General features: G+C 42.4%; 3 protein-coding genes across 3 annotated transcripts in view; 2 read left to right on the forward strand and 1 right to left on the reverse strand.

Moving 5' to 3' along the window:
* LOC134747026 (uncharacterized) overlaps window positions 1-24086 on the forward strand; it is a 426043-nt gene that overhangs the window by 206818 nt on the left and 195139 nt on the right. The window lies entirely within an intron of this gene.
* Window positions 1353-14686, reverse strand: LOC134747034 (septin-2). Its single transcript, XM_063681590.1, has 9 exons — window positions 14610-14686; window positions 14127-14244; window positions 12810-12952; window positions 11717-11903; window positions 8153-8271; window positions 7743-7935; window positions 7130-7293; window positions 2257-2394; window positions 1353-1855 (listed from the first exon to the last, which is right to left on the reverse strand). The coding sequence occupies exons 1-9, from the start codon at window positions 14637-14639 to the stop codon at window positions 1688-1690; spliced, it is 1260 nt and encodes a 419-aa protein (XP_063537660.1). The 5' UTR covers window positions 14640-14686; the 3' UTR covers window positions 1353-1687.
* LOC134747409 (neurobeachin-like) overlaps window positions 16222-24086 on the forward strand; it is a 951208-nt gene continuing 943343 nt past the window's right edge. The window contains exon 1 of the mRNA XM_063682033.1: window positions 16222-16518. Within this exon, the coding sequence (XP_063538103.1) occupies window positions 16360-16518 (159 nt within the window). The 5' untranslated portion in view covers window positions 16222-16359. The remainder of the gene's footprint in view (window positions 16519-24086) is intronic.

The raw sequence follows: 24086 nt of genomic DNA on the forward strand, positions 1-24086 counted from the left end.
TTTGCTTAATGAGAGAGTGAGACGCAATGACATTGGACAGATGGAATACCACCATTACAAAAGCTATTTTAGTACGGCATCTAATGAACACAGACATATAAATAAGTATTCAGAAAAAAAGTGTACCATTCACTTTTTTTCGGAACCAACAATTTTTGGGTTATTTTAACTAATCATTGTTAATTAAAAAGAGAAAAAAAGTGTCCCCAGTTTTCCATACAAAATGTCGGTTTTGTGACGGTCAAAACGAAATGTATGTGAAAATGCGTCACAGAAGTGAAACAGTTTTCGGATACTTTTTTATACACAGTGGCTAAAACATAAGTGCATTTCCCGTTGCCAGGGAGGTTTTGGGATTATACTGAGCAACTTTTACTATGGGACCCACCCCGAAATCGCAAAAAAAAGTGGTTGTGGTTGGTCTCATAGTAAAAATTGCTCAGTATAATCCCAAAACCTCCCTGGCGACGGGAATGCACTTATTTTTTAGCCATCCTGTATATCAAATCAGTATCCCTCGTGATGCTGCGAGAACCCAAAAGTTTGAAGTTTTTCGAAAGAAAACGTAGATGCTTCATTTTTTATCTGAAAATGTCCATGAAAGCGATTCAAAAGCGCAGCATTGAATGTTTAAGTAAAATACTGAAGTTATAAAATTAATGCCGCTTATTCTACGTGTTATAATTATAAGCTTCCGTACCAAAAAGGTACAAAAGGAACTTTATGGTGCAAATCTGTCCGTCCGTCTGTCTGTCACATTACTAAATATCTCGAAAACTATTTTTAAGTTTAGGATCAACAATAGGTTGCAGTGGCCGGTTGTCTGTGAGCGGTTTTGTTCAAACAAAATACATCACAAAGCAATATTCACTAGCTAATCAAGCTTTAAGGTTGCTGTCACACCGCCGACGAACTATTCTAGATCAAAAACGTACAAAAGATGTACCGAATAAAAGCTATACATATCAATCGTTGATGATGAACTAAATTCTCAAATTCTAGCTTCTTGCTACTCGTCGGCGGTGGGAGTTCTCCCTTAAGCAATCTACGGTTACCGAAACTAGTTATAATTTTACGCAAATATCATTCAATTTCGATTCTGGGAATGGATAAAGAATGCTATAAGCGAAAAACAGATATCATTTTAAAATAATCAAAGTTCATTAAATTAGGTACTATGCAACTTAAATTCATTAAAATCTCATAGGAAAACCTGCCTTAAATATCGATCATCGATTTTTTATAGTTATTGTGATGTTTGATATTATATGTGGTATTTTCTATAAAAAGGGATCTTATTGTCGATGGCGGTTACGCCATTATAAACGATGCTCCGATATAAATACGTGCGGCGTAAGCGCCATCGACAATAAGGTCCCTTTTTATAGAAAATTGCCCCATATAAAGGCAGGTTACTTGAAAATTATGCTTAATAAAGTTCCAGTATGTGGAATTAGCCTTGATAATCGAGCGTAAGCGTGTGGTGGGACTCGGCCGTCTGTTGCTTGCGCCGGTATGGTTGCAGGTGTAATAAGCTAACACAAAGTGAGGAAGCGTCATAATCCTCAAAATTCTATAAAAATATGGCACTCCCACATTTTGGTTAAGTCAAAGACGGTAAAATTATCCGATTATACGAGCCATTTATCACGCCGAAAGTACCAGGGGCACATGAAACGGCAAGAGTTTACTTCTTCTTGCTTTTGCCAAGAGTGAGCGTGTGGTGGGACTGGGCCGACTGCTGCTTGCGGCGGTTGAACTCGATGGTCTCGTCTTCGATCTTCTTGCGGAGTTCTTCTAAACGCTTCTTCTCATCGGTGTGATCTTTCTTCAGCTTGTCGAACTTTGAGTGCAACTGGAAATAAAAAATGCAAAATTTAATTATAAGTTTAACAACATGGCTGACCGAAATTAAACTATCGTGAGACATAATTGCAAAATATTTAGATCAGTACGGTTTCATTCACTATTATGTTTGCGGGGACATAGCGAGTGCAGTGTACTCGACTTCGTTCGATACAGCCGCCCTACCAAACCTTCACTTGACGACTCCACCTGCGGACTGCCCTCTATACAACATAACATTCCTCATACACGCTCGCTCATTTCTTCAATTTAATGATTATACTTTGCTGAACATAATTGTGACTTTTAGGTAAAAATGGTCACTTGGGTAGGAGGGGTACACGAAAACGTTACGGCGCCCCACAGGGGGGGGGTCTAAAAATCTAACGTAATATTTGAACGTCCCCTTACCTCCCGCTCGGCGTCCTTGAGCTCGGACTCCTTCTCCTTGACGCGCAGCACGAACATCTGCCGCATCTCGTCTTCCTTCTGCTGCAGCTCGGCCAGGTGCGCGCTACGCTTCTGCTCAAATGTCTGCTGGAATGACACCTGTAAATATATAAAATAGGGTTATTTCACAAGTATTTAACGAAAGCTCAGGCATGGAAGAGCACACGTATAAAACTAATGCATCATATAGGTTAGCGATACGCGAGCGTGAAGCGAGGCGGAAAAAACAAATCGTTGATACTTATTTAAGTGAACGTATACGGTTGGTATTCCACCTGTAAAATGTTCATTGCGTTTCACCCTCTCACTAAGCAAAATGTGAGACGTAAATACACATTGGACCAAGGGCCTGACACTCTTTGATAGAGTAAGATAGTCTTATTGAGATTCCTATAAGAGGAAAGAGAAAATAGTGCCATGCTTTGTCCTTATCACCGACCGGGTGGCATCATAGGTAGGAGGCGATGGCGAAATACCGAAATTTATAAGAGTGAAAGAGAAAAAATCCTATGCTGCCCAAATTTTATATGAATATTCTTTCTCTTACCCCCGGTCGCTCGGTGGCGCGTCTTTAACTACTTGTGCCATTCTCAACCAAAAGGGTACTTATTGTCGGTTGTCAATAAGGCGCTATTTCCATATAGTTTCAATTTGAAATAAACCTTATCGACACGCGACAATGTGGTACCTTTTGGTTGAAAACGTCACACTTGTATATACTATGTCTATGCATTGGACAAATAAATTGGACAGGTGGTTGTTTAGATATTTTCGACGAATGCATTTCGCGCGTACGAAGGACAGGGCCCCCCATACGCGTTCGCATCAAAATTAATAAACAAGACCAAGTGTGGGTAGTTCGAAAAACTCGTGCGGCTCGATGTTGATGTCAACATGAGCCAGTCTTCTCCGAGACCACGGGGACAACGCCGTCCTCGAAACGTCGGATGTAAATTTAAAACTTAAGGCGCCGGCGTCTTCTCGCGCATGTCCTCCATGTTGGTGGCTAGATACCGTGAGACAACAGCAGTCTGACGTAGCTGTAATGTACCAGGGCGACATGAGACAGCAGGAGCACAACGTACCGGCTTGTTGTCGGCGTCGACATCGCTGAAGCCCATCTGCTGCAGGCGCCGGTGTCTTCTCGCGCATGTCCTCCATGTTGGTGGCTAGATACCGTGAGACAACAGCAGTCTGACGTAGCTGTAATGTACCAGGGCGACATGAGACAGCAGGAGCACAACGTACCGGCTTGTTGTCGGCGTCGACATCGCTGAAGCCCATCTGCTGCAGGCGCCGGTGTCTTCTCGCGCATGTCCTCCATGTTGGTGGCTAGATACCGTGAGACAACAGCAGTCTGACGTAGCTGTAATGTACCAGGGCGACATGAGACAGCAGGAGCACAACGTACCGGCTTGTTGTCGGCGTCGACATCGCTGAAGCCCATCTGCTGCAGGCGCCGGTGTCTTCTCGCGCATGTCCTCCATGTTGGTGGCTAGATACCGTGAGACAACAGCAGTCTGACGTAGCTGTAATGTACCAGGGCGACATGAGACAGCAGGAGCACAACGTACCGGCTTGTTGTCGGCGTCGACATCGCTGAAGCCCATCTGCTGCAGGCGCCGGTGTCTTCTCGCGCATGTCCTCCATGTTGGTGGCTAGATACCGTGAGACAACAGCAGTCTGACGTAGCTGTAATGTACCAGGGCGACATGAGACAGCAGGAGCACAACGTACCGGCTTGTTGTCGGCGTCGACATCGCTGAAGCCCATCTGCTGCAGGCGCCGGTGTCTTCTCGCGCATGTCCTCCATGTTGGTGGCTAGATACCGTGAGACAACAGCAGTCTGACGTAGCTGTAATGTACCAGGGCGACATGAGACAGCAGGAGCACAACGTACCGGCTTGTTGTCGGCGTCGACATCGCTGAAGCCCATCTGCTGCAGGCGCCGGTGTCTTCTCGCGCATGTCCTCCATGTTGGTGGCTAGATACCGTGAGACAACAGCAGTCTGACGTAGCTGTAATGTACCAGGGCGACATGAGACAGCAGGAGCACAACGTACCGGCTTGTTGTCGGCGTCGACATCGCTGAAGCCCATCTGCTGCAGGCGCCGGTGTCTTCTCGCGCATGTCCTCCATGTTGGTGGCTAGATACCGTGAGACAACAGCAGTCTGACGTAGCTGTAATGTACCAGGGCGACATGAGACAGCAGGAGCACAACGTACCGGCTTGTTGTCGGCGTCGACATCGCTGAAGCCCATCTGCTGCAGGCGCCGGTGTCTTCTCGCGCATGTCCTCCATGTTGGTGGCTAGATACCGTGAGACAACAGCAGTCTGACGTAGCTGTAATGTACCAGGGCGACATGAGACAGCAGGAGCACAACGTACCGGCTTGTTGTCGGCGTCGACATCGCTGAAGCCCATCTGCTGCAGGCGCCGGTGTCTTCTCGCGCATGTCCTCCATGTTGGTGGCTAGATACCGTGAGACAACAGCAGTCTGACGTAGCTGTAATGTACCAGGGCGACATGAGACAGCAGGAGCACAACGTACCGGCTTGTTGTCGGCGTCGACATCGCTGAAGCCCATCTGCTGCAGGCGCCGGTGTCTTCTCGCGCATGTCCTCCATGTTGGTGGCTAGATACCGTGAGACAACAGCAGTCTGACGTAGCTGTAATGTACCAGGGCGACATGAGACAGCAGGAGCACAACGTACCGGCTTGTTGTCGGCGTCGACATCGCTGAAGCCCATCTGCTGCAGGCGCCGGTGTCTTCTCGCGCATGTCCTCCATGTTGGTGGCTAGATACCGTGAGACAACAGCAGTCTGACGTAGCTGTAATGTACCAGGGCGACATGAGACAGCAGGAGCACAACGTACCGGCTTGTTGTCGGCGTCGACATCGCTGAAGCCCATCTGCTGCAGGCGCCGGTGTCTTCTCGCGCATGTCCTCCATGTTGGTGGCTAGATACCGTGAGACAACAGCAGTCTGACGTAGCTGTAATGTACCAGGGCGACATGAGACAGCAGGAGCACAACGTACCGGCTTGTTGTCGGCGTCGACATCGCTGAAGCCCATCTGCTGCAGGCGCCGGTGTCTTCTCGCGCATGTCCTCCATGTTGGTGGCTAGATACCGTGAGACAACAGCAGTCTGACGTAGCTGTAATGTACCAGGGCGACATGAGACAGCAGGAGCACAACGTACCGGCTTGTTGTCGGCGTCGACATCGCTGAAGCCCATCTGCTGCAGGCGCCGGTGTCTTCTCGCGCATGTCCTCCATGTTGGTGGCTAGATACCGTGAGACAACAGCAGTCTGACGTAGCTGTAATGTACCAGGGCGACATGAGACAGCAGGAGCACAACGTACCGGCTTGTTGTCGGCGTCGACATCGCTGAAGCCCATCTGCTGCAGGCGCCGGTGTCTTCTCGCGCATGTCCTCCATGTTGGTGGCTAGATACCGTGAGACAACAGCAGTCTGACGTAGCTGTAATGTACCAGGGCGACATGAGACAGCAGGAGCACAACGTACCGGCTTGTTGTCGGCGTCGACATCGCTGAAGCCCATCTGCTGCAGGCGCCGGTGTCTTCTCGCGCATGTCCTCCATGTTGGTGGGTAGATACCGTGAGACAACAGCAGTCTGACGTAGCTGTAATGTACCAGGGCGACATGAGACAGCAGGAGCACAACGTACCGGCTTGTTGTCGGCGTCGACATCGCTGAAGCCCATCTGCTGCAGGCGCCGGTGTCTTCTCGCGCATGTCCTCCATGTTGGTGGCTAGATACCGTGAGACAACAGCAGTCTGACGTAGCTGTAATGTACCAGGGCGACATGAGACAGCAGGAGCACAACGTACCGGCTTGTTGTCGGCGTCGACATCGCTGAAGCCCATCTGCTGCAGGCGCCGGTGTCTTCTCGCGCATGTCCTCCATGTTGGTGGCTAGATACCGTGAGACAACAGCAGTCTGACGTAGCTGTAATGTACCAGGGCGACATGAGACAGCAGGAGCACAACGTACCGGCTTGTTGTCGGCGTCGACATCGCTGAAGCCCATCTGCTGCAGGCGCCGGTGTCTTCTCGCGCATGTCCTCCATGTTGGTGGCTAGATACCGTGAGACAACAGCAGTCTGACGTAGCTGTAATGTACCAGGGCGACATGAGACAGCAGGAGCACAACGTACCGGCTTGTTGTCGGCGTCGACATCGCTGAAGCCCATCTGCTGCAGGCGCCGGTGTCTTCTCGCGCATGTCCTCCATGTTGGTGGCTAGATACCGTGAGACAACAGCAGTCTGACGTAGCTGTAATGTACCAGGGCGACATGAGACAGCAGGAGCACAACGTACCGGCTTGTTGTCGGCGTCGACATCGCTGAAGCCCATCTGCTGCAGGCGCCGGTGTCTTCTCGCGCATGTCCTCCATGTTGGTGGCTAGATACCGTGAGACAACAGCAGTCTGACGTAGCTGTAATGTACCAGGGCGACATGAGACAGCAGGAGCACAACGTACCGGCTTGTTGTCGGCGTCGACATCGCTGAAGCCCATCTGCTGCAGGCGCCGGTGTCTTCTCGCGCATGTCCTCCATGTTGGTGGCTAGATACCGTGAGACAACAGCAGTCTGACGTAGCTGTAATGTACCAGGGCGACATGAGACAGCAGGAGCACAACGTACCGGCTTGTTGTCGGCGTCGACATCGCTGAAGCCCATCTGCTGCAGGCGCCGGTGTCTTCTCGCGCATGTCCTCCATGTTGGTGGCTAGATACCGTGAGACAACAGCAGTCTGACGTAGCTGTAATGTACCAGGGCGACATGAGACAGCAGGAGCACAACGTACCGGCTTGTTGTCGGCGTCGACATCGCTGAAGCCCATCTGCTGCAGGCGCCGACGGCGGTAGAGCTCGTAGTGGCGCGCGTGAGTCTTCTCGCGCATGTCCTCCATGTTGGTGCGGATCAGCATCTCGCGAAGCTTCACGAAGTCGCAGTGGGACTCGTTTTCCACTGAAATGTTTAAACTATCAATTTATTTCATATCACCACAAATCCCTTAGTCGGCAAACTGTTTGGCGACCGAGTTCTATTTCCATGGCTGTTAGAAAGCTTGTAATAGTCGTAAATAATAGACTAGTAAAAAATTGAATTAGAAATTGCATTTTGGGTTACTGAATCAACAGAGTGAGTAGGTAAGTAAGAAAGTATATCACTCTGCACAGTGCCCCAAGGGTACTGCCTCGCTGTGACCGTCTTGTTGCCAATCTTGACCATATCCGTAGACCTGACCAACAGCGAAGGGGATATGAGAGTTCATCGACCCCTACACTACCTACCTTGCACGGTGCCCCAAGGGTACTGCCTCGCTGTGACCGTCTTGTTTCCAATCTTGGCCATATCCGTAGACCTGACCAACAGCAAAGGGGATGTGAGAGTTCCTCGACCCCTACACTACCTACCTTGCACGGTGCCCCAAGGGTACTGCCTCGCTCTGACCGTCTTGTTGCCAATCTTGACCATATCCGTAGACCCGACCACAGCGAAGGGTATATGAGAGTTCATTGACCCGTTGACCTCAGCCACGGATTCGTCGTCGGTGGGAAACGCGTAGATTTCCACGCCGTTGGCTTGGAGTTCCTGCATTATCTTGGACTGGAATACAAAACGGTATTTTTACAATAATTCTAATTTTTATTTTCCAAATATTTATTACAGGTTGTTTATTAATCAAATTATTTTAGCGGGCGGCAAGCGTACGTGCTAATCCGCGGCTTAATTTCATGTCGGCTGACCAGGGACCCAAAGTCGCAACCGCAAGGGTCGCAAATAGATAAATAGGATATGGTAAAAAAAATTGCCAATTAGGTACCTTGAACTTCTGCAGCTCAGTCTTGGAGATGGTGTCAGCCTTGGCGATGATGGGGATGATGTTCACCTTCGTGTCCAACTTCTTCATGCACACCAGGTCGATGGACTTCAAACCGTGACCTGTCAAACACAAATAATGAAATTCATACATACATAAAAGTTTCAAAAATATGTATACGCTCTTACACATTACAGCATGCTGAGATGGGGCCATTTTGTGACACTTTATTTTCACTATGTTCTTTTAATGTATGTCTATTGTCTGTGTGTTTACGAATAAAAACTATTCTATTCTATTCTACGCCTTAGACAATAAAATAAAGTCGTGTTCACATATTTTTGAACCATTTGTCTGGATAGATATTTTTGCCTTTGACTGTACATATAGTCTGCATCTTCTTAAATGATTTTTCTCCACCCTAAGATTAGGGTCTTTGGAGAAAAATCATTTAAGAAGATGCAGACTATACTATACGAGATAACAATTAAATAGCTTAGGCTTGATCGATGCTCAAGCGCGTGAAAGTCCAGAAAGCTTACTAAATGTGCCATTTTCAATCAAAAGGGTACTTAATGTCGGTTGTCAATAAGGCGCTATTTCCATATAGTTTCAATTAGAAATCAACCTTATCGACAAGCGACAATGTGGTACCTTTTGGTTGAAAACGTCACAAATAGCGGTCGTATTCGCCAACGTTTCTTTATGTATTTCAGCCATATCAGTAGGCCTAGCACGGAAGGGGCGCGAGATATACTTCCCGTCTTTTTGTAACTGTATTAATTAAAGAGGGACTGGTCCTTTGCGGGCGAGATACTGTCGCGCCAGTCATGTGCTAGCCCGGCAGGAAAACTTTAAAATAGGTTATTATATCTTTAAAAAAAACCGGCCAAGTGCGAGTCGGACTCGCGCACCGAGGGTTACGTACTTTTTACACGACTGCCCAAAAAAAGGAGTGTATTGTTTTTAGTATTTGTTGTTATAGCGGCAACAGAAATACATCATCTGTGAAAATTTCAACTGTCTAGCTATCACGCTTCATGAGATACAGCCTGGTGACAGACAGACGGCCAGACGGACAGCGGAGTCTTAGTAATAGGGTCCCGTTTTTACCCTTTGGGTACGGAACCCTAAAAAACGAGGAATGCAATGGCATAGTTTTTGCTCTCACAACAATTTGTGTGACAAGGTTTCCACAAAAATATCCCACTATGCGTGGAATGTTAATATGCAGCGGTGTAATGCATTGTTTACCGTATGCACGCCATTATCTTCGTTACAAAGACAAGTACATACACACAGGAGCATTGAAATCGGGTCAGATTATAATGTCCATAGAAAGTGACACGTTTTTATTGCTCTTCAGTGTAGTAAAGGTTAGTATCAAAGAATTATTGATTGTAGAAGACGCCAGTCCAAGAAAAAAAATCGTGCTCCTAGTTTGACAGCTGAACTAGATGGAGCTATCAAAGATAATAAATTTTGTAGTCACAGTAAATTTACTGCCATCTATCGACACAGCATTCAAACTAAAAATGAAAATGTAAAAAAATTCAAAAATATTACCTATATGGATAAATGTTTTTTTTAGAACGCCATATGACTTTGACTCATGTTATTTCACTGATATGTGTCAAAATTGTTAAATATCAAACAACGCCATCGACCCAAGTATAGGCCAAAGGTGTGGCGCCATCTATTTGAGTATAACTTTTTCTTGATATTCCGAGGCACGTTTTTTCCTCACTTTATTTATCTTATACGGAGTTATATACATATATCTTTGGCGGTATACAGTACCACATATGCCATTCTCAACGAAAAGGGTACTTATTGTCGGTTGTCAATAAGGCGCTATTTCCATATAGCTTCAATTTGAAATCAACCTTATCGACTAGCGACAATGTGGTACCTTTTGTTTGAAAACGTCACATTTTAGCCGCCTAAAAGTAGTCATATTTGTTTGTATGCACGTTCTTGTATTAATATAGAAAATTCTTATTTATAGTTGTGGCTACGCTAAGTACAGGATTTCAAAATGGCGGAGCACCGTTATATGCTATGTTATTGTTGTACGCACGCACTCTGAATAAATATGCTAAGTAATATAACACCATTGTCAAGGACACATAAATATTTTAGTGGGCAAGTGGGATAGAGAAAGTAATACAATACGTGACGTGAAACTTGGCAGAACAATAAGGAATCGAGAATTGATGTATTGACACAGAACAGTACCAAAGATAGATATAACTCCGTAATAGATGGATACAGTCTAAGGAAAAAACGTGCCTCGAAAATCAAGAAAATTTGATTCTCGTTCAGAGGGCGCTACTAGTTTTGGCCTACAGTCGTATAGATGGCGTTGACGGTTTCGTTTGTTATTTAACAATTTTAACGCATATCAGTGAAAGAACATGGGTCAAAATCATAAAAATAATTAATGCAAATAAAAAAAAAACATTTATCTATATTTAAATACATTCTATCGTATTTTTATAAATCTTCATTTTTAGTTTTAAAGTGTGTCGACAGATGGCAGTGAATTTACTGTGGTTACAAAATTTACTATGACAGTACCGCTCTAGTATAAGTTACTCTATGACAGTACTAACATACAGAAATGACACTTCCTACAAACCCGTAGTTTGACAGCGATTGAGGGTATTTAGGGTTGTCAAAATACAAGTCTATCTTAACTGTGGTCGTGCACGCAGAGGGACGTCAAGTTGTGCCAACCCTAATAATTGCTCGGAGCAATGCTGAGCCGAACGAAGCCGAGTTTGACTGAATGGAGGAGTGTCCCTCCACTGGTATTGCTAAAGGCCCTAGGGCTTCAGAATATGCACAGCAAAATTACATTTATCCTGGTTGCGTAATGCTTTTATGGGTTAGGGTTAGACACACACGCCAAACGCCTTCATCATTATCATCGCGAGGATTTTTTTTTTTAAATCCACTTGTTTCTTTTTTTAAGATTTTCGGTTAACGAGCAGACGAATCGCCTGATTGTAAGCTATTACCGTCGCCCATTGACACCCGCAACACCAGAGGGGTTGTAAGTGCGTTGCCGGCATTTAAAATGGGAGTACGGTCTTTTCTTGAAGGTTCATTCAATCAGGTTTGCGTATTCCTAAATATTCGGTGAAAGAAAATATTTTGAAGCGCGTATATGAGTAGCGTTCACGCGCGCGACTCCATACATGTAACGCTACTTCAAGTATAGACATATATAGAACGCTACTCATGCTAGCCGGTCAAATGACAATTTGCTTTCGTAAATTCCTAATTAATGATTATTACAGTCGCCTACTAAGCTGACAAACCCAAACCTTGAAATAGACAAAGTCTGAAAATGACTGCTGCTAAACAATAGTTTTCTTATAATTCTTATTCTGGTAGTTATTGGCTAAGGCTATCGCGTACATTCATATGTATGCTATTGCATTACATTGCATACTTAACGAAATGACATAGTTATGCTTCTACGTCAATCAAACAGGGCTCTGGTTAAAAACAAACCAACCAAAAAATGATAAAGTAAGATGATAATAGGACATAACATACCCGTGGGACAGATGAAGTAGAGGCACACATGCAGGCGCGAGTCATGGTACGCTGGCAAGGAGCGCTTGATCTTCAGCTCCTCTTGGAGATAGGCCTCGAACTGGGCGTCCAGGTGGTCTACCACAGCCTTGAAGCTGTCATCCTTGTTCACCTGGTCCCCATAGCCCACTGTGTCGCAGATTGTCAGCTGAAAGAGGTATAAGTTTGTAAGTATTATTATTTACAACGACGGGACTTAATCGCGTAAAATAAGTATTAAACCCACCACTCCGAACCACCACGACGACCACGTCTCGGAGAAGACCACGGGGACAACGCCGTCCTCGAAACGTCGGAGGTGGGTTTAATACTTATTTTACGCGATTAAGTCCCGTCGTTGTAAATAATAATGAGTAAAAATCGTGAAAGTTTAAATCAGTGTTTTGTAAGTATTGTAATAGATGCAGGGTCAAAGGATAAACTCCTCATTTAATATTAAGGAAGAACTAATAAAAATAATTTAAAAAATTTCACTAATTACTAGTAGTACTATTAGTTATTCTGTGCTAATACAGTAGAATCCGTTTATTATGACTCCGCTTATACTGACCAACCGCTTACTATGACGTAATTACTGTGCGAAGTTTGTTTTCATATAAAACTCTTTGTGACAAAGTCTGGATAAGATGACTTCGCTTATAGTGACAAATCGCTTACCTATAAATCCTATTTTCATGAAATTATGCCCGGTTATACTCGCACAGTGTCATTGACAACCGGCATCATGGGCGGGATAGCTATATAATTATGCGCGTGCAATAGAGATAGCAACAGGTGGGCCAGTGCACGAAAATCTATATGGAAAGCGTCTGCTTTATCATGGTTTGATAAAGTTCAGGAATAGACATATAATTTGTAAAAGGACTGTCTCATTTCAATCATTCAGAGAGAATCCTACTATATTTGTCTTACACTTGTTATAGCACCTGATAAAAAAGGATGAGTATAGTTTTTTTTTGTTTTTATTTACTGACAATTTGATTTGACCAATGAAAGTAGAAAAATTACAACTTTCATCACCATTTCAAGTGAAATGACTGTAAGATTTACCCACCTTGAGACGAACATTGGTTTCCTGCAGTTCATATGTATGAGCCTTAAGCTTCACTGTAGGCAGGTTATGTGGACTCGGAGCCGACTCAAAGTTGGTGTTGAACAGCGAGTCCATGAGTGTTGACTTGCCCAACCCTGTCTCTCCTGTGGTCAGATTGAAAATAGATTGTATAGGACCTTCACAGTGAACTCAACAAAATTAACGTGTTGTGAGCCATTGTAACATATTAATGATGACATGGTTGGTGCCAGAGGAAGATCACAATCAGGATGAACTTAAACTAACGATGAGTCCAAAACATAGGAGTGGCTTATGACTACAGTGGAAAGAGTTAGCAGAGGCCTTTGCACACTTGAGTTAAATGCATGATTTTTTATTTTTGGTTGGAAAAAATGTTTTAACTTAAATGTTTTTAGCTTTTTTCTGTTGAATCTGTGAGCTGTCCAATGCTTTGTATACATTTTGCAACAATATGCATTTAAGGGTTAAGAGATATACTCTAGTATCTTCTCTCTTTAGCCCTTTCCTACCCTTCGGGTGCAGGCTTCCTTCATTTTATGCCACTCATCACGGTTCTGTGCGACCTCTTACTTAGGATAAAAGGGCATATTTATTCCTCTAACAACAAATTAAATTATTTTCTATGAAAATATTTTAATTTGTGGTTTTTCAAGTAGACACACTACTATTTAAACTATAAGGTGGGGGCGGTAACCAGGGGGCGCCACAAGCCTTCGGGAATTGTCATATACTTGGAAATTTCGACCCATGCCGCCGTGACCGGATAGCCGAGCGGTTCAGGCACCTGTCCGGTAAACGGGGTACACTGGTTCGATTCCAGCTCTGGACACTGGAGGCTTTGGTCATTTTTTCCTTCGTATATGGCATGTTTATTTACTATGCAATAAATGTTTCGGAGCCTATGTCTCTTATTTTCCAGCACATAATGTTTTGGAAGGAAGTTAAACAGTAAAATTCACATAATGAACCCAACCAAATTAGTAGGTGTTCAATGGGCAGGAAGTTATAAAAAGTAGAAAGTTCCTTAACCTGAATTTAAAATGCATCCTGCCTTGAAACATTTGTTTATGAATTTTATCATCCAAACTTATGCAATGCAGCTCTTATCAAAACAAACTTGAAATATATGCCAATAGGATTCCTAGATAAAAACTAAATGAAACATGCATATGTGCAATTGCACCCACATTACCAAGGCGCCATAAAAGGCAAGGAGGTCACGGTTTCGAAAGAGATAAGCCATGGATGTTACTGTACGTGGGTGATTAGTAAGAGGTGCAATGAATCACCACTCACCTATGCACAGGATATTGAAGACGAAGCCGTTCTGCACGCTCTTGTTCACCAGCTGGTCTGGCAGGCTGTCGAACCCGACGTGCCCCGACAGCTTCAGCGTACGCAGATTTTGCTCCATCTACAAAAAATACACCTATAAAGCATACCCAAGTTTCACCTACACTACGATGTAAAACGAAATGTAGTTCAAACGTACTAATTACGCGCATAGGATGTATATTGTTTGCATTCCTGCGTGCGTACGGTTACGCTGTTTATCATTTCGCTCCAGTTCTAAAAGTTGAACGCTAAATAACACACAATTAAAAGCAGTTTTCTGTTGAGGAAAGGAAATGGAGCAACGCCCAAAGAATTCATCTTATACGTCGTACCATAACCGTACACTACACTTTTTCAACACAAACACGATAAGAATTTCGTTCCAAAGTGAAACAATAACAATTTATTCCCTAATGTAACACAAAATATGAATTTAAAACTCACTTTCGGAGGTTCAACATCCATCGCCGCCATGTTTACGGTAACGACTGGACAAGTGTGAAGTCAAATACAGTTCGTTTAGCATTCGTGCTCCAACTTCATTTCCCAGTGTAGCCAACATTGCAACGCAAATAAAATTAAAATTGTAATAAAAGAATAAAACTAATAAAACAATATTTAAATATAAAAATTAAATGTGATGAATATTTATTTCAAAACTATGTAATTTCTATATTTTTTTAAAGATAAGTGTATAATTGATAAAAGTATTGGTGCATGATTGGTGCTGATTGGTGCCCATTCATAGCTTGTCAAGTTGTATTAATGTTGCCAGTAGACAAAAAACAATCTTAAGCAGGGTAATTAAAAACAAAAAATAATTTCATAAAAGTTTGACGTTTAGAATAACGCACTGCAATCTTTAAAAAAAATATTTCGCTGTATTTCATTAAAGGCATTTTTTTTTAAATATATTATAATGCTATTTATAGCAGAATGATGGAATTTGTAGTAGATGGGCCGAATATGGACTTTGCCGAATACAAATATTCGGCCGAATTATCGGTTGGGCTAACTCTGCCTAAAACAAGTTCGTATAGGCATAGAGTAACTTACGGAGTTATATCTATCTTTGGTACAGGTCCGCGATCCGCACTCCGCACGTGTTTCTGACCTTTCCCCTCTGGAATGTTTATGAAAAGAAATGGAACTGTCTCATGTCTGACCGCGAAGTGTACCCGCGCCAGATAGCGAGCGGACGTCCTTAAAAAATGTTTTTTATTGGATAAATATTCGGCAGTTCGAACCGAACTATTAGTATTAGGCCGAATACGAACATTGAAAAATATGGCGAATACCGAATATTTGGCCCATCTCTAGTCTGTGGTTTTTAATTGTGTTGTGTGTACGGTCATTTATTTAACTCTCGTCAGTATGACAGGTCGCAGAGAAATATATCATTGTAATGTAATTCATTTTTATTCATTTAATCATAAAACATGAAGATTAACGAAGCAACTGCCAGTGCCATTGTCCGATTGTCCCTAATATTCAAACTAGGTACCTGCGTATAAAAAGATAAGTACATTTTGAATAATCACTAGACTTATATTGACCAGGATATAGACACCAGTCACCCGTGAACATGATGCATGTAACTGCGTCGAAATATCGGGAGCTCACAAATAATACAAAAGGTAATCACGGTCTATATCCCGGTCAATATAAGTCTAGTGCAACTAACCGTGAATCATTCAAAACTCTAATTTTGAATAATGTTTTTTTTAAGTTACCTACTGTACCTAAAAGTACTGTACCTGGGTGAAAAAAACATTTAAACAAAGGATATATAATATTATAAGGTAAACATAACGATCATAACATTCATAACATTAATTCTTATACTGCAATGTAATTATTATAAAATAAATGAAAATTATATCATATCATATCATATTTATTACATATCTATATGATTGCAAAATTGCAAGTTCTTAAACATTTTGAAACTAGATCCGTTTCTTTAACTTTTATTAAATCCCCTATTTGCCCGGTTTACCCCAAAAGTGAGGGTTCATTAATTCCCTTGAATGGGTCACGGGAAACCTTGCTCTGGCAACACTGAATAATTCCAAAATGGCAGAATGCGACTTTCGTGTGTTATCATGTGAGCCGATTTAATAATGTTTTCTTGAATATTTGGTGTTAAGTGGATTATTAAATTGTGTAACAGTGAAAAGTGACCTAATAAACCATGGCGGACTTAAAATCACCGCCGTTCAGTGATATTAAAAGACCTGAGGAAGTCGTCAGGATGACGACGAACGATAGCCTGAAATTTGCAGTTCTTATCGGGCTGATTGAAGTCGGACAAGTGACCAACAGGGAGCTGGTGAACACCGTCCTGCACCTGGTAAGTACCTAGGATACCCCAGCATTACTTATCCATAATAATTATTCTTATAAAGTTATTTTAACGTCTAATAAGAATCGTCTAAGAAGTAACCTTAGTTTGTACAATATTTTGAGGGGAATTTACGGTGTTTATTTAGATTAACATCACATTTTTAATGGTGTTTTAACCTAAATTCGCGATAACAAGTTTAATGTAGAGATATGAGGGGTGGTGTTAGGTGTGGAGTGAGGTGGCGCGTCTATTTTCATTGTTTTTATCGATCGCCTGGTGGTGAATCTGGTCGCGCGGCGGGTCGCCGGCGCGCTGTTTGTTTTGGTCGCGCTCCGAGCCGGTGCCGCGGCCCCCCCACTCGTTGCCATGTAAATCACTGGCTGACTGGCCACTGGCCATCTTCTATTCTACTAAATCACAGCTAGCGCTGTTTTCTAGTGTACCTGTTAATTGAAGCGTAATGACGAGGTTTCACCTTGAAAATGCCATTAAACTGTGACATATTGCAATCCATTGTTATACTGTAATGAAGTGTCGCCTAATATGCTTCTATGTAATTCTTATAAACAACAAACATCTTTTGTACGATTAGATGCGCGTTAATATTGCGTGATATTTCGCAATGCATTTGACGAATATACACCTATTCATTTTCTTCCTATTTCCTTTACGATGAATTTCACTTCGTTAATTGACTAGGTACAATTTCTAATAATCCAATGCATTCAAGATTTAGGGACATATAATTCATTCACTAACATTTCTAATAATATCACCTACTAAAACTGGCCAAGTGCGAGTCGGACTCGCGCACGAAAGGTTCCGTACCGTTACGCAAAAAACGGCAAAAACATCACGTTTGTTGTATGGGAGCTCCACTTAAATATTTATTTTATTCTGTTTTTAGTATTTGTTATAGCGGCAACATCAGAAATACATCATCTGTGGAAATTTGAACTGTCTAGCTATCACGGTTCATGAGATACAGCCTGGTGAAAAACAGACGGCCAGCGGAGTCTTAGTAATAGTGTCCCGTTTTTACCCTTTGGAAAACTTGGCCCATTTAACAAGCATTAGAAACTGTGTGAATTTCTATACATCATATAGTACATACCTAAATAAAACACGACCAGTTCCGCAATTAATGAAAAATATTACATATCGACCTTAGCCTACTTTACAAATCAAACAAAACTAAACTCAATTTTAACTAGGTAATAAATATTGTACGTACTCGTCATAGGTAGGCATAGGCAGCTATGTCACCTACCTTACAGTAAACGAATGTCTTACCATAAATAGTACCGACTAATTGCCTACCCAGTAGGTGTAACTTTACTTAGCAAAGCTTACTTAGGTATCTACACAAAACAGGATATATTTACATACGTAAGCTAATAAGAGTGAGTACCTACCTACAGGCTAATATAGCGAACATACGCGCGAGGCAATTTCCTCGCGCACAAAACGGCCAGTGTAGACGTGCCTCGGCCGAGGCGCGCGTGTTGTATCAACATTTTTAGACGTGCCTCGCCCGCGCCGCCTCGGCCGAGGCACGTCTACACTGGCCATTTTGTGCGCGAGGAAATTGCCTCGCGCGTATTCTCGCTCTGTGTGGACCCGGCTAATAGAACGGTACACAGCTACACAACTCCAGGAAGCTATAGTATAATCTGTAACGTCCAGCGAACTTTGAGCCTGCAATAGCTGTTTGTTAATCAGCTGATCCAATGTAAACTGAGGACCTGCCGCGAAAAGAAAATCTAAGTAATTAAACGCGAAAACGCACGTCAAAAGTCGCTAACGCTGACTAAAATTGGGTTCAGCTGACTGTACATTATTACATGTAACTCATTTTCCTCGCGTTGTCCCGGCTGTCTTGCCATGGCTCATGCGAGGCTGCTGTCCGCTTGTCATTTAATCACACCTTCCAACCCTCAGCTTAGGGTAAATTAAGGCTCCGTCACACACGCGCGTTTTGAGGGCGGAGCGTGAGCGGACGCCGGCGCGACGGGAGCGCTCTCATCGCGTTCCGCTCACTCTCCGCCCTCAAAACGCGCGTGTGTGACGGAGCCTTTAGGCCTTATTGGGTCTGGGTCTGGTTTTCACGATGTTTTCCTACACCGAAAAGCGACTGGTAAATTCAACTCATATTTCGTACATATAAATTCGAAAAAAAAAAACATTGGTACGAGCCGGGGTTTGAATTGAACCCGCGACCGTCTGATTGAAAGTCGCACCTCCTTACCGCCGGGCCACCACTTTTTACGTCTATAAATATTTTATCACTATGGATTTTCCACCATTGCCCTGCAATAGTCTCGATCGATAATATGATAAAAGTTCTTTATTATTAAAACCCTCATTGTTATGTTATGCTTAGAAAATCGAAGTGAAATATATCAAAACAAGCTGCCGTATGTAGCAAAACATAGGTGGTATTAAGCTTGGGTATTTTCTACCCACTTGTTTACTGTTTACTACGTTACATAGAGCTTTATGCAATACTAATTTCTGCCCGCGACTTCGTCTGCGTGGAATGAATGATGAGGATTGATAAAAACTATCTTGTCCTTTCCCGGGCCTTCATCTTAATCGCTTAAGCGGTTTAAACGTGAATAGGTAACAAACAATTACTTTCACATAATATTAGTAGGGATTTCGTCCCAGTGTCAAACCAATACAATTGTCCATTAACATAGTAATAGGTTGTTCGAGATTACTCATGTTACTCGTCAATAGACTCCGTGAGATCAATCAGGCAGACCAATTTGCAATCAGATCACGTAGATGTGCGATACACGATGAGATTCAGGGAAAGTCATCTCAATCACTTACGGAATTGACTCATTTATTACAAACACGCTGTGCCTGCGGCTCCACTGTGACCAAGGGAGTATATTTCCAAAAATAAAGTAGTTTATGTACAACCCCAGGCCCTACGTTTTCATAAGGACAAATAACCATATACTAAATAGAATTTTTACCATATCTAAAAATGTTACCACAAAAAATTTGCTAGGGACTAGACCGTTTTTCTCTATCTTAAAAAAATTTTTTCCATGATGCCCCAAGCTGTTAAAAAACACACGTATGGAATTAGAGTTTTGAATGATTCACGAATACAAAAGACATGAAATGATTTGAATACAAAAGGTAATCACGGTCTATATCCCGGTCAAATTTCATTTATCAAAAACATCATAGTAGGGAAAGTTGAAGCAAAGAGGAAGGAGGGAAGACCAAGGAGAGCGTACATGCATCAAATAAAGGAAAAACTCAAGGTCGTGTCGTATCAGGCTGTCAAAGAGAAGGCAGAGGACCGCGAAACATGGAAATTGCTCCACCGACAAGAGGCTTACTCTTAAGTATATGATGATGATATCCCGGTCAATATAAGTCTAGTGACACGTATGGAAGGCAGCGCCCAACGTTAAACGCATTAAGTTTCAGACGCGCAACGCAATGACATATCTCTTACATATAATTTCATACAATACAGCATGGAGGTACCTACATGCGCAATTGCGCATCTACGCAATAAGCTAAACCTATGCTGCATACATAAAACATGTAGATCAGCCTTTAGTAATAGTTGTAGCCCAAATATAATGCCTTTAGGGTATACGACTTAGCCAATACCTTTGTCATCATTTGACTTCACAATATGACATTCTGAAGTCATGTTCTAGGCGTAACGGGCGTCAGTTCGGTGGCTTATAGCCCGCGGCAAAACAGGGGAGTGTGCCTTCATATAATCATAGCTACAATATGCCAATCGATTTCAATACGTTTGTGACACTTCGTAGGCGAGCCTGCAGCTAAAACTGCGGGTTTCTATAACGGTTTTCATTGAAATATGTTCATGACGCCGCTTCTTACCGTCATCGCTTTATGCGAAATTTCTATCTTCACCACTTACATAGTTGGCAGTCCTCAACTGTGCGGTTGTCTAGAAATTTTCTGCCTAGAACTAAACTGTGGAATGCGGTATTCCCGGACGGTCGTATCCTTCAAACCTTCAAGAAAGCAGCGTACTCCCATCTTAAATTTCGGCAACTTGCGATACCTGTGGTATAGTATTCCACTTATTAGAAAAGGAGTTCCGCTTGTAATATTAGTTGTAGTTTATTATGCAACACGGCCCGGTGTCCACGGGCTACTGTTATTGTTTACCATCAGGCGATTCGTCTGCTCGTTTGCCTCCTGTATCATACAAAACGTAGTAAAAATGTATTGTACAAAATAACACAGCAAGAAACATAAACAAAACAATCGTACAAAGACGAAATTATAGAGCTTATAAGACTCTAAAGGTGAACTTCTACTTTTATAGTGTATTAAGTATTACTTAAATAAGGAGTTATAAAAACTTTTGCAAATAAAACCCTGTATAAGACGAAAGCAAAACTTCATTCTGAAGTTTTCCTTGAGATTCGTGTTATCGAGGTTCTTCTGCTACTGTATTTACGTTACGCTTCTAACTGTTTACTATAAAGCTGAACTTTGAAAATTAAAGGTAAACAACTCACTTACGAGCAAATTTCCCAACTCACGTCTTAAACATAATAAAAAAGCAATTTTAGAAAAGAGCATTAGACTTACAAACAGTAAAGTCCACATCCGGTTCGAAGGACCAAAATACTGTATTAGCGAGAAAAGGGGCGAAAGAGGAAGTGAAATTTAGGGCCGGTTGTGCAAGAAAGTTGGGATCAGTTGGAATAAAATTATGAAGTTAAACTAAAGTGTATAATAAGTGTAGGCGAAGTTACCTTAGATCCGGAAACTGTGGGAACCAAATCGTTGGTCACCGTTGTAGACCGATGGCAGTGGGCAACAGGCCATTCTGGCTTTCAGTCGCAAGCTAGAGTAAGCGTAAAATCGTTACCTGTAGTCGCCCAACTTAGGCTGGTTTTAGTGTCACGCGGACCGTCCGCGCGGATCGCTCCGCGCCGGACCGATACCGATATGTATTAAGTTCAGGGAGCGTTTTAGAGTGGTCCGCGCGGACAACTTTCTCATACAATTTGGCGGCGCGGAGCGATCCGCGCGGACGGTCCGCGTGACACTAAAACCAGCCTTAGACCTCAGATTTCCACTCCACGGATGAGTTCGGCGTCCTCCGGTACACAACACTGATTTTTATAATGTACTAAAGGTACTTAAATAAAGTGCGAGAATAAACGAGTCACGAAAGGGGATGTGAACTAATAGTAGGTTTCTAACACACTAGCTCTGTCAACTGTATGACAGAGCGACAGTTTATTTTTTAAATATTTTCACAGTGTTGCACAGTGAACGCAAAGAATACCCTAAAATACGAACGACATAATTGAACAAGACTCAAAATCTTTATGAATCCGAATAGGAAACAGGTCACACTTTTAATTCCTTTTTTATTTATTTATTTATTTATTTATTTAATCTTTATTGCACAAAAGAAAATACAAATGTACAAAAGGCGGACTTAATGCTACAAGGCATGCTCTACCAGCAACCTTCGGGCAAAGCAGATAACTTGTAGGCGGCGGGGGGGTTTGGCTCTAACGAGACCGAAATTGACACCCTAGAACCTAAATGGTCGCGCACTGTGCGGTTTAAGAGGAATTTCCTCCCGCGGAGGGTCCGGCTGTGGAGTGAGCTGCCCTGCCGAGGTTTTCTCGAGAGGCTACAGTATGGGGTTCTTCAAAAAAGGAGTGTACTGGTTTTTAAAGGGTCGGCAACGCGCATGGAACATCTCGAGTTGCAGGCGTCCATAGGTTACGGTGACTGCATACCATCAGGCTGGCCGTATGCTTGTTTGCCACCGACGTGGTATAAAAAAAACAAATCACTTGTAGATAGCGTGATTAAACTAAGCCTGTAGAGTAGACGATACACAATACACTAGGGATATTAAAATAATTTAGACGATAAAATCTGTGTTATAACTTGTAACTACTAATAATATAATTAAATAACAATATATTAAAATCTTGCAACCCAAAAAAAAAAAAAATTTAGACGAGAATTGAATTCTTGCATAAATATGGTAATCTACCCAAGGATTGCCACTGAAAAATGTTTTGTAGGTATTTTATACGAGTAGGTCGATAATTCACCGCCGCTGCCTTGAAATAAGGTTTAAAGTACCAACCTTTGATGGGTTTCCGATAATAGGATAGTTTACCCTACACAGGAGCGATTTTACTGTTCAAGTCTGAAATTCTGATGTGATTTTACTGCACTAAACCTCGTTTGATAAAACAGCTAGAAAACTAGGATGCTAGATGCGACTTTCGAAAAAGTGTCGTGTATATAGAATTTACTTCAAGTTTTTTATCAATAATGCAAACTTAAATGACAACATAATAAGTTTAGGGATAAAAAGTAACACTTATTATAAATTAACTAATAGCATTATGAGTAAAAGGATCATGTAATAAATGTGACTCTTTTTATTCTTTCTGTAAAACGACCGGAATTAAGTCGATAAATTTACCGCCAAAATTATCATAGGCATCAGCTATACACTGTAGGTTGACGCCCATCTGGACAAATGTGTCGTTTTCAATCAAAAGGTACCACACTGTCGCTTGCCATTAGGACGCTCTGACAGGTTATTCGTATAAAGATACAATCCAATTTCGTCTTTATGTTAAGCGACAATGTGGTACTTTTTGATTGAAAACGTCACAAATATTACAGGGGCGGTCTAAAGGTCGCCACAGGAATGCCAAACTTGCCGTTATATACTGCTAATAAATTACTTGAATAAACCCACTTCAAGAATTTCGCTTTATTGCTTACATTGCCTGTGGTAAAGTCGGCGAAATTTTACTCTTATCACAGGGCGGACACGCTATACATCAAAAATCACTTGTGTTTATATGTGTGAATGGCACGTCTGTACACGCGTCATGCGTCATAAAAAAAAATCAAATTCAAATTCAAATGTTTTATTCATGATAAACTTAAAACTAAAATTACATACAAAAGTATACTAAAGCTATAGAAACTTATAAAATAGGTAGGAGTTGAAGTTTACCACGAAATGGTCTCGCCTCAGCATAATGCTGAACCGAAGGTCAGCGCTGATCTTCCGGCGGGACCATTTTGGGTCACGATCGCAGCCGTACGACACGGCCCAACCATAAGCTGAACGCAGCCTTTGCAGCAGCGACCAGCGCCATCTTGTCTACTGTCTATTAAAAAATTAAAAAATTAAAAATTGTTCATTTCAGACATTGTGTCCATAAAAAATGTTAGTTGTAGTACAAACTTAAAAGGCTATGTTAGTGTTACATGTTAATTATAAATAAAGATAAAAGCAAAAAAAAAAGAAAACAAATAATTTAAAAAATAAAATAAAAAAAAGTGTTCGACTGACAGGGGCAAGTAGTAGATAAAATATATCATAGTGTGAGTAAGTTGCTTAAATATAGTACTGAGTGGCCGGCAAACGGCCGTCAATCTGCTGTCGCGGGGCGAGGTCATTAGAATCGGGGCGGGGCGGTGCGTGGCCGTTCTGTATGATAATACTATTACTTATTCTGTGCTCTCAGTACAGCTATTCCATGGAAAAGTTGTATTTT

Source organism: Cydia strobilella, chromosome 14 (genome assembly GCF_947568885.1).
Source record: "Cydia strobilella chromosome 14, ilCydStro3.1, whole genome shotgun sequence".
In the NCBI taxonomy this organism is placed as follows: Eukaryota; Metazoa; Arthropoda; class Insecta; order Lepidoptera; family Tortricidae; genus Cydia; species Cydia strobilella.